Source organism: Sturnira hondurensis, unplaced genomic scaffold (assembly GCF_014824575.4).
Source record: "Sturnira hondurensis isolate 20B ecotype Veracruz unplaced genomic scaffold, ASM1482457v3 Scaffold0003874, whole genome shotgun sequence".
NCBI lineage: Eukaryota > Metazoa > Chordata > Mammalia > Chiroptera > Phyllostomidae > Sturnira > Sturnira hondurensis.
In genome coordinates, this window is record NW_028076505.1 from 1,790,675 (window position 1) to 1,801,471 (window position 10,797).

At 51.8% G+C, this 10,797-nt stretch overlaps 1 protein-coding gene across 1 annotated transcript in view; it reads right to left on the reverse strand.

Annotated features, from left to right (window-relative positions):
• Nucleotides 1-6,269, reverse strand: part of DSCAM (DS cell adhesion molecule) — a 537,171-nt gene extending 530,902 nt beyond the window's left edge. Inside the window, exon 1 of the mRNA XM_037042990.1 lies at nt 6,180-6,269. Within this exon, the coding sequence (XP_036898885.1) occupies nt 6,180-6,222 (43 nt within the window). The 5' untranslated portion in view covers nt 6,223-6,269. The remainder of the gene's footprint in view (nt 1-6,179) is intronic.
• Nucleotides 6,270-10,797: the final 4,528 nt, after the last annotated feature.

The window sequence follows — 10,797 nt, forward strand, 5'->3', positions numbered from 1 at the left end:
CTGACGAGAAACCCATAAATAAATAAGTTACTTAAGAAAACAGTATGGGTTGTTTGTTTTTTGAAGACGATTGAGGCCTAAGAACTCAGCTTTGTTTGGATGTCCTAGGCGGCTCTTTGATGGAGCAATGATTTCCCAGGAACCCTCAGGAAAAGAGCCTACGTGCTGGCTTGGTGTTTACGACTGGTCCTCAGAACGGGCGGGGCCTGACAGGCTGTGGAGGGTTTTGAACCTGCCTCGTGGTGGAACACACTTGAGAGCAAGGCGTTCACTTATTTCTGTGACACTGGAGCCGCTCCACGCAGGAAGAGCACCTCAAATAATCCCTATCACATGACGTGTGGGTGTGCAAGTCCCATTGCAGCGTCCAAATGCGAATCGTTTGTGGAAAAGAGAAGAAAATGGCCCAGAAGCCTTTCTAGAAAATAAACATCTCCAGAGCCATGGGGTCAAAGTGTCCAAATGAGATGGCAGGAGCCAAGGAAGTCACATGGTGGCTTACGTACATACATTTCTCACAACGTTAGAAACAGACGGGGTCGGGGAAGGAGGGGACTTTGCAAGGGGAAAGGAGAGAGAGGCAGGAGAGAGGAGGGGAGGTTCCGGAGGAGAGGAAGGCTCCTGGCGGCATCTGGCCCTTCTTCGCTCAGACACTGAACATGGACGTCCACCTTCTCCACGCATGCGCTCTGAATGCGCGTGGGAAAGGACACACTGGGCATCCCGGGAGCCTGACCAGTGGGCCTCACAGTCCAGGGAGGCAGTCTCTCCCCGAATCAGCACCAAACAGAGTCAGAGACTGCCCCGGAAGCCATCCAGGGAACGAGCAACATCTCACGACAGCACACAATGCGGGCGTCTAATCTGGGGGGGCCGGTGTCTGATCCAGCTTCTCCGAACATCCTGATCAGAAGCTGTCTCCCCCTGAACCAAAAGCCCAGTTGTGGGCACCAGCCCCATCATACTCCCCTCTTGCCACCTCGGTGGCTGCTCTGTCACCTGCACAAGGCACCCTTGGGCTGCATTCTGAGAATCCAGAACTGTACCGGGGACACATGTCAGGTTGCTGGAATCTCACATTCCCACCGTCTTCTCTTAAGCCATAAACGTGATGAGGAAAAAGCAACTTTGAATTTTCTCTCATTTTCAAAATATGAATAAAAAAGAATATAACTATAGTGGGGGGAAGGGCAAAGAGAGATGAGAATTTCTGTGCTGAGCCCTACGGAACACAAAGAGTTAATGCTGGGTCCTGGGGAAAAGATGCTGCCCAGTCCCCTGGGGAGGGCGAGGGGACCCCAACCGCCCCGCAGCCAGGAGACTGAGGGACTGCGGAGGAGCTTCACCCCTGTCACCAACGGGCGGGAGGAGAAGCCAGCAGTGCCTCCTGGAATGACATTGGAAGGTCAGCCAATCAGGCGCGGGGCTGCCCCTGGAGCTGTCACCTCCGGAGGAGCCGCACACTCGCGGGGCAGGGCTCACCGGCCGGTCTGAGAGGGGGCGCGGCCCCCAGCCCCCAGAGACCTCCCCTGCCTTTCTGTGGACCTTCTGGGTCTCAAAACGTCGCTCTGAACACGGTCCTCCCTTGCAAAACTGGAAACAAAGGCGTTCGGAACCTGCTTGGCCTGCCATAGCCTTGGCGTTGCTCCGGTTAGAATGAACCACCGGACACGGGAGTCTGAGCACCGTGAACTTGAGCAATCAAATCTCGAGGAGGAAAGCCTCCTCCGACCGCCCAGCACACAGCGTCTCTCTTCCCTGTGAGGCGGGGAGGCTGCCTGCTCTGCTCAAGGCTCGCTGCAGCAGTCTGCTGAGGTCTGCCGCCCACTAGTGTCCTATGGCAGGGACACAATCGACATGCAGGTAGCACCACCTGACTACCTCCCAGGCCGCGGATGGAGCTGGTCACCAAGAGCCAGCAGGCACTTCGGGACAGCAGCCAAGAAAATGCCCAGACGCAGCGGTCTGCACAAGAACGCCCCAGGGCCCTTGCCTGCTCTCCGCCCAGTGCTCCAGACACACAGGGGGGCCAAGAAAATGGGGTCTCTGGAAACGCTGCTGCCGAGCCTATCGCGTTCCTTTCCCTGCCTGTTAATTATGAATGAGACACGTTCACGGTCTCGCCTGCAGGATTCAACTCCTTTGGTGAGATGTGGGTGCCCTGGATGTGGAAATGCATCCGGCGAGAGACGCATCCTCTCGTTTTCCAAACAGAAATGACCAGTCTCCTGCAGTGTCCCTAGGTCTCTCCTCATAAATGACCCTGCTCATTTCCCTCTCCGTCCCCACCCCCCAAGCCCAGCCCCTCTACATCCAGTTCCCATGCGAACTACACTGAGTCCCCCCAGGAAACACTCACTGCATCTCACCCTGGGCACACCGACTGTAAAACATTCTGACAGCTACACAGAGGTCCAGGAATTACGGATTTAGATTAGCATGTCCTTTTCATCAACAATTGTTTCCCGTGCCAGCATTCTGCACTGTACCGGTTCCATCCAGAGAGGCACTGATCCCCAGAGGCAGCAATGAGCTGTGGTCACACCAAAGTGGCACCCAGGAGAGAGTCCGGGAGTGGGGCAGGCTCAGCTGGCATTTATTAAAGGTCTGCATGACATTTGGTTTTCCTGTGGAGGGCATTTTGGAGGGGCAAGAGACCTGGAAATTATAGATGGCCCCTGAAATTCTGGGGTGAAATTGAATCTGCTTCATAAAAACAGGGGAGGGGAAGGAGGAGAGGCTGCCCCGAAATTATTCACCTGATAATCTTTTACTAACATGTGTTTACGTCGATTAAAGAAAAAAAATTTTTAAAAGCCCCGAAAGTGCATTTGTACTCACAAAGGTCTGCTCCTAAATGCAAATAAAATACCGAGTTTGTGGCACGTAAACCTTTGTCAAGATGAACCCGTGATGCCTGAAAAATTCCAGACATCTCACTCTCTCTGGCGACCCCCACCCCCCACCGCACCCTCTCCAGTGTCCATGAGCTCCCAGAAAACAGCAATGCAGCAGAGCGCCAGGTGACTGGGCTCAGAAAAAGGGGATGTCAGGGACATATGTGTCCGTGAAACTGAGATGCAAGGATGTGGACAAAAACACACCCTATAGAGTAAAGCTGCTTCTTATTCATTATTCTGCATATCGGAGGCCCATCTAGGCCTTTAGCAAGAATTCTATTTAGTCGAGACTGTGCTTGCTGGGGTCAAAACCCAGAGAAATTGTGACAAAACAGAGCTCGGCAAGATTCTGTCCTGAGACACGGAGGGACGTGTGCGGCTGCGGGTCTGCACACACATGGGCCCGTTTCCTTCACTGCAGCCGAAGGTCTCCAGTGAGTGTTTCTGGAATATCGCAGAACGAGTGGACTGCTTCAGACAGGATGATTGCACCTGATCAGGTGAGGTAATTCATTCAAGGCTTTAACCCATGACGTACTGGTCTCATTTTCACCCGAAACACTGTCTGCAGCCACGCTTTTATTAAGAAATGAATGTACATCCCATTACATCTGTAGGAAGAAGGCTGCTGTCTGCTGTTAAAATGCAGCTGTGTCTTAGTTTGCTAGCATCCTGCACGTCAAACTACATAATCTTTTACAAATAGATGTTTATGTCAAACCTTTTGGTGTCTGTGGCCTCACAGTAATCAGTTTAAGTATTAAAATTCATGGATCTTTTATCATGCACATCTGGGAATTTTTCAGAATTAAGGTAGACCAAAATACGGGAGTTGTGAAAAAAAATTCTCCATTTTTTTTCTCCAACTCTCATTCAGACGGGTAGGCACCATTTAATTTCACATTTTTGACATATTGTCCTGCATAGAGGCAGCATGCAAACTGGACCCATTTCGTTTTTAACGTGATTATATATTTTATGGTCCTTCACATAGTATGCACTGAACACTGAACATCATTCATTGAAAAACTCTCTAAAGCTAAATCCTCCCAAAAATGAAAGAGCTCAATAGCTCAATAATCTATAGTCAGGCTTTTCTTTTCTCTCTCTCTTTTTTTTTTTTTTTGGTCAATGCTTGATCATATAAAGAGAGGGCCATTTTAATGTAGGAGAGTCCCATAGCCTTCTGGTAGAGAGGATCAAAACACATTACACAGTGATGTCAAATATTCATTTGCATGTTTGATCTGGGTCTTATGTGTGAAATCTGCCTGCATTCATTAGAGTCCCAATCAGGGTGATTATCAATCAACTTTAAAGGTCTTGGAAGAGGTGTGAGAAGGTAATGCTCACAGAACTTGGTACTCTGCACACATATATGCTCTGCATGTATTTTCCATATAGTAGAATACCTGATGTTTTATATCATCTCTCTTAATAACCTGTACGATTATTTTGGTATAAAAACTGATTCACAGACCCAGAGCACCGCTGGATCAGAGACTGTATCAGCAATTCTCCCACACTATTTCTGCCACACAGAACTGTGAAACTGTGAAAGAGGCACTGATTGACTGACAATTACAAGCACAACCTCTTTCGTCATCCTGAAACACACCTCCCCATACGATGGGAGCGCTATTTCATCCTGTCATCCGGGCCTCTGCTCGGAGTCCGAAGCTGCATGCCCTGACATGTGAGACAGGCCGTCAAGGCTCTGTGGCCCTGGCACACACACGTGAGCAATCCTGCGTGTTCAGAGGAGCACAGCGGCAGGAAGGGCCCAGGCCTGACGCATCACCACCCATTAGCCAAAGCAGCTCTGTCCCTCAAGGCAGGTTCCCGGGAGGCTGCAGACAAGGTGTAGTGCCCTCTGGGAAAGACGGGTGTCGTGTTAGAACTTGTTGCAATTCTTTCCTGCTAGGAAATCTCCAAATGAAAGTTTTGAACACTTTGCTTTAGGTTATATTAGAAAGCAAAGTATCATTTTAACGCGCATTTCAGGAGAGCCTTCTTTCAGGTCTACCTTTTCTGTCATCCTTTTGTTAATTTTTTTTACGAAGTTTATGCACTTCCTCAGGCCTGCTGCTCTGTGGATTCTTTAATACTATCCAGATAGGCAAATAAAATAAACCCCCATGCAGCTGACACTCAGAGCTTCCCTGTGCATTCTCCAGGAAAATCTCAGAGCCTCCCCTTGGCTTCTGGTATTTTCTCACAAGGGCGAGATTTGGTCGGTCTCTCTCTCTCTCTCCCCCCCCCCTTCTTTCCCTCTCTCCCTCCTCCCTCTCCTGGGTAGAGGATTCTGCTTAATGCTTTAATTTTAACTGGCAGCAAGTCATACATTTTATGCAGATTTGTGTTCCAAAATTTGAAATAGGAATTGACGCCGTAGCTACTCCCAGGCGGTGCCAAACGATGACAATTTCCTTTCGTTCCCAAATAAGAGGAAGCCATTCATACATGTAAGTTCATGTTTACACAGTGACAGGCAGCCGAAGGTGCAGGCACACTCACTAATTGGGTCTGACTCAGTCAAGAGCAATAGCTCTTCAAATACCCAGGAGGGAAGCATTGCAAAATGCAATACTGGGTTGATTACGAGGAAAGCAGGGCTATTTACAATATTCACTGATTTCATTTTTACAACTACACAGGTGTTTTTAAAAACCGGTCCACATTTCAGATGATGTAATGCTTATGAGTGCATATTTTTCCATAAATGCCAGCGAGGACAGTGTAGTACCAAGGGGGGGGGGTGGTTGTGGAAGGACAGATCTTTCTTAAAGCCTTCACTGCTGCTGGGCATCAGTTGTAAGCAAATCAAAGCACACCTTTTAAATGCTCATCAAGCTTTGAATCCAAAGGCAAATGCTCTTAATTGACCCCTCCACTTGCCTGCACTTGGAATGTCACCTTCCTCTGAGGTTGTCATGTGTCAAAGTGCCCATCTCCGCTTCTCTCCTCCCCTGCCCACACCAGGTTGATTCTGAACCAGCTTCCTGGTCCTGGAGTCAGCTCCAAGCTGTCACTTCGCTAGGTTAGCCCCTCTAAATGATTAGAGAGCAATTTTCCCCTGGCCTCTCCTCGTTGCCTCCTCTCCTCCCCGCAAAATAAAAATAATTAAAAAATAAAAGCATGAAAATGTAAGCAAGCACGGACGGGGAAACCAGGAAAAGACTGCCCCCGCCCCCGGCATGCACCCAGTCCCCCACCCGCCCCCGCCCCGTGCTCCGGGCAATACAAGAAATGAAATTCATCACAAACCGAAAGGCTCACCATTCGCGAAGCTCTGGAACAAGGAGAGGGCCAGTATCCACATGCCCCTGCTGCTCCCCGGCCTCCCGCGAGCGACGCGCCGGCCTCGCCCCCCGCCCGGCTCCGCTCGCTCGCCACCTGCCCGGGGGCCGCCGCCCGCCGGCCGCTGCTGCGGAGCCGCCCGGGCACGCGGCGCGGCCGGGCTCCCGGGCGAGGGCTGCGCTCGCCGCGCGCCGCGCGCCTGCACACCTGCCCCTGGGCGCCGCGCCCCGCGCTGCGGCCAGAGCGGGCCCGCCGGGCTGCAGCCCAGGTGCGCCGTCAGCTCAGGGGGCCGTCGGCAGGTCGGCAGGTGCACACAGCCGCCCACCCGGGCGTGAGCTCATCCCGGGCGCCCGGCGCCCCGACTGNTCTTTAAGGGTATACACCTACACACACACACACAGCAGTCACTTCTTTAATTTATTTATTAAAATAAATAAATTTTATTTATCTGGGTACCGTAAATCAGGAAAAGAGCACACGTCCGTTTTTCAGGTCACTGGTATCATCAGCTGTGTTGCCTGCCCAGGCAGGATCTCCAATTAATCCAAAGTCATGCGGCACCTTCCACTGGCAAGAGTTCTTTGTACCAAGTTCCAGTCAAAGTCTCTCCTGCTTTCCAGGCAACTCAGCCAAAGGGAGCACCCCCAAAGCCGGTGGGCCTCTTCTACCAAAGCTGCAGGGGTCTGCACTCCACCAAAAGCGCCTGTCTTTCTTCTTCCCTGGCCGCAGGGATCTCCATTCTGGCAAAGCTGCATGGTTTTCCCTTTTCACCTGGGCAAGAGAAGGTCTGCACTCTGCTGAAACCACAAGATTCTCTCTCCTAATCGGAGCTGCGCCTGGGTTTAAATCCCTGCGCCAATCCTGCGATGCAGCCCCATTTCTGACTCCTCCCACAGTCAGTTACACCTGCCAGTATTTCTGTATTATTACAAGTTTACTGGGCTGCCATCGTTAGTCTGGGCAGGTGTGGCCCCATGGTGTGGAGCCAATCGATTCCAAACTCTCACACAGGCGCTGTAACTTGAGGGGACCTGCACCCTAGTTACATCTTGGGTGGAAGTGACTTCCACCCTCCTGGCTCAGAGCATGGCCACAGCTACTTAACATATCTATGAAACCAGTTAAAGATTATAGATACGTTAAATGACCATTCCAGAGCTTAGCTGCGAAACTGTTGCTATGCAAAGCAGCTCTCAATGGCCCTGCTCCATTTGTCCCTTTCGGGGAAGGGGGGAGGACATCTTAATATTTCCTTGCCACCCTGAGCTCTGGACCCCATTCCAAATTCTTTTTGGAGGCCCTCCTCCTGGCTGCGCTGTTACAGTACTATTTAAAGGCCTATAAGAATGACAGATTATTATTAATTATCTATTTTATCACCATGAATTAAGAAACAAAAATAAGAAAATGTTTTGCATATTAATATTTAAATTCTGAGGGTTAAAGATTTTTAAAAAATAATTTCATGGTGCTCCAAGGGCTATTATTTATGTCTCCACATTGAACTAAATTAAGGAACAAGTAGGGTGGATTATTACCTGTCTGTTTGTGCAAACACATATTAACATTTTACTCAGGGAAGAATGATTAAAATTTTTTCAAGTCCATAATCCTATTTGTCAACAAAGCCACAACAACAACAAAAAATAGCTCTAAGATTCCAAAAGGGAAAATCCACCCCCTTCTTTGAAGGTGTTTTTACCCAAGGTCTAAATGACTTACATTCGGTGAGTCCCACAGAGCTGATGTCTCTCCTAACAGCATTAGGAGAGGAGGCACATACCTGCACGTGGTCCACTCGAACTGTGCAGTTCAGGAAGGTGAGATGCCATTACCACATATGATGTAGAAGGGTTTTGCCACCCCACAAAGAAACCCTGCACCCATTCACCTTCCCTCCCCATTTCTCTCCACCACCTCCACAGCCCCCGGCCCTAGACGGGGACCATTCGACTCACCGTCTCTGTGAGTTTGCTTGCCCTGGACATTTCGCAGGAACGGAATCAGGCAGAATGTGACTTTGTGTCTGGCTTCTCCCACCTCACACAGTGTTTTCAAGGTTCACCCGCTTTGCAGCGCATGTCGATACGTTGTCCCTTTTCGTGGCTGAGTAGTATTCCATTGTGCTTATCGTCTGCGTTTGGTTTACCTGTTTATCAAAACATGGGTATATGCGTTGTTTTTACTTTGGGGTTATTACGAGTGATGCTGCTATGAAAATTCATGTACAAGCTTTTGAGTGGAGGTTTCTTTTTATCTCCTTGGGTTTATACCTAGGAGTGTAAGTTGCTGGGTCATATGATAACTCGATTTTTACCTTTTTGAGGAACTCTAAGATGGTTTTCCAAGGTGACTATGCAAGTCTGCACGCCCACCATCAGTGTGTGAGGGTCGGGGCTGACATCTGAAGATAACTCCCTAAGCCTCTCTCAGATCACACGTGTGTGTTCACATCCCCCTTCTGTGCGACCACCGGCACGGCACCTGCCGACACCAGCTGTGGGCCCTGCCTCGGGGAGGCTCACATCCGCCTCCTAGGGTCCAGGTGTGGATCAGATGAGCTGACTCCCGCAGGGGACCAGCCCAGGGACAGGAGAGAGCAGCAGGTGCTCAGGGAAGGCTGCCAGCCTGCCACGGCTTGTCATCAGGAGGAAAACCACACAAGTGACAAAAACACGAATCACACAGCAACCGTCCGTACTGGGCTCCAAACTAGACCGTGCACTGCAGGAGTGCTGGGCTCAGGCACACAGGAGCTTTAAGACGAGGGCGAACAGCCACTTCTGTTCTCTGCCCCAGGCACACGCGGGGTAGAGCGGGATTCCCGCAGGAGATGTGGGTTTGTCCCCAGATATTCGCAAGGGGAGAGCATGGGGAAGACTGTCCACCGAGGAGACCCAAACTCACCGGGAGGAAAAAAGTGGTACGTTTCTGCTGGAATTGAAGAAACTGGGTCACCTGGTGGGCTTCCCGACTATGGCTTCAAGATGGCTTCAAGATGCACAAGCGCCCACAGCCGAGCATCCTGCGGTTGGTAAAACGGCCAGGCTGAAGGGAGTGTGAGCAGAAACAGCCCATTCCCCTTCCCGTCCTGTCCAGGAAAGGCCGCCTGCCTACGCTCTCAAGCCAACGGCAAAAGCAAAACCAAAGGGCGGGGAAAATCAACCAGTGGGCCGGTGTCAGCCCTAACTTACACCCGACCTGGGGCACACGCACGTCAGGTCCACCGTCAGCTTTGGCAACAATGCACAATGGAACACGTCTATTCAGCACAGCCCCGAAATCTGTCGCTTTTGAACCACGAGGAGGAACCTGGCGGGAAATTGAAGAGTCTTCTGAAACGTACCCAGATACTGGGTGGGAGTGGGGGGTGGGAAGGCAGGAATGTGGAGAAAATAAAAGGCCCATTTACTGAAAGTTAGATGAAGCGGCATCTTTGCTGGCGACCCCAGTTTGAAAGGTGACAGAGGTCTGCAGTTTCTTCACCAGCTTGTAACACAAAAGGGCATAAATCACTGGAATCCTTTTTAGAAGCTTGGTGTTAATTTTAATGACACTCTGGAGTCCGGGAAATTGAGAAGGAGCAACCCTGGCAGGGCGGTGACCGCTCACCTGGGCGAAGGTCTGGAACCAGGAGAGGGCCGGTATCCGCGGGCCTCTGCTGCTCCCCGGGCCCCGCGTTCCGCCCCGCTCCGCTCGCTCCCCACCTCCCAGGGGGCCGAAGCTGCGGAGCCGCCCGGGAACATCTCGAGGCCCGGCACCCGGGCGAGGGCTGCGCTCGCCGCGCACCGCGCGCCTGCACACCTGCCCCCGGGCGCCGCGTCCCGCGCTGCGGCCAGAGCGGGCCCGCCGGGCTGCAGCCCAGGTGCGCCGTCAGCTCAGGGGGCCGCCGGCAGGTCGGCAGGTGCACACAGCCGCCCACCCGGGCGTGAGCTCATCCCGGGCGCCCGGCGCCCCGACTGCACAGCAAGCGGCCTCCGCTGCGCCGGCCCCTCAGCCTCCACACCCAGGCAGCCGGCGGGCGGGCAGGCGCATCTTTCCTCTCCTGCGGCCCGAGTCACAGTGATCCCTGCTCACCTTCCCTGGCTGGGAGGCGCGCGGGCGAGCGGGCGGGCGGGCGGGCGGGCGAGGAGCGAGCAGCCGAGCGGAGGCGAGCGGGGACCCCTCCCCTGCCTCTGGCCGCCGGGGCGCTCTGCAGTCTTAAAGCAGCAGCGGAGAAGTGGAGGCGAACTGGAGGCTAGACCGGCGAGCACGCAGCCACCACACACTCACGCGCAGTCATCAGGATGCATTTCTTAGAGGCTTAAATAATCATTTCAACAGCCGATTATTTTTAGTTATTTGCTTGCCGGTTGCAAATAAGATATGGCCAGGGGTGACTATTCCAGAAGGTTGTTAGCTAAGCAGAGGTGACCATGAAATGTTAGCAGTTTTAATAAAATGTGCAGCTGGATTCGGGCTTCGTATTTACTGTCATAAAAGTCCAGTTCATCTGCCTGGAGGGAATGATGCTTCCAAATCTTGATGCTACTATAAAGATCTCTATGGTTTCACCGGCTAATTTTTAATTATCTCAAATACATTGTAAACTACAAAC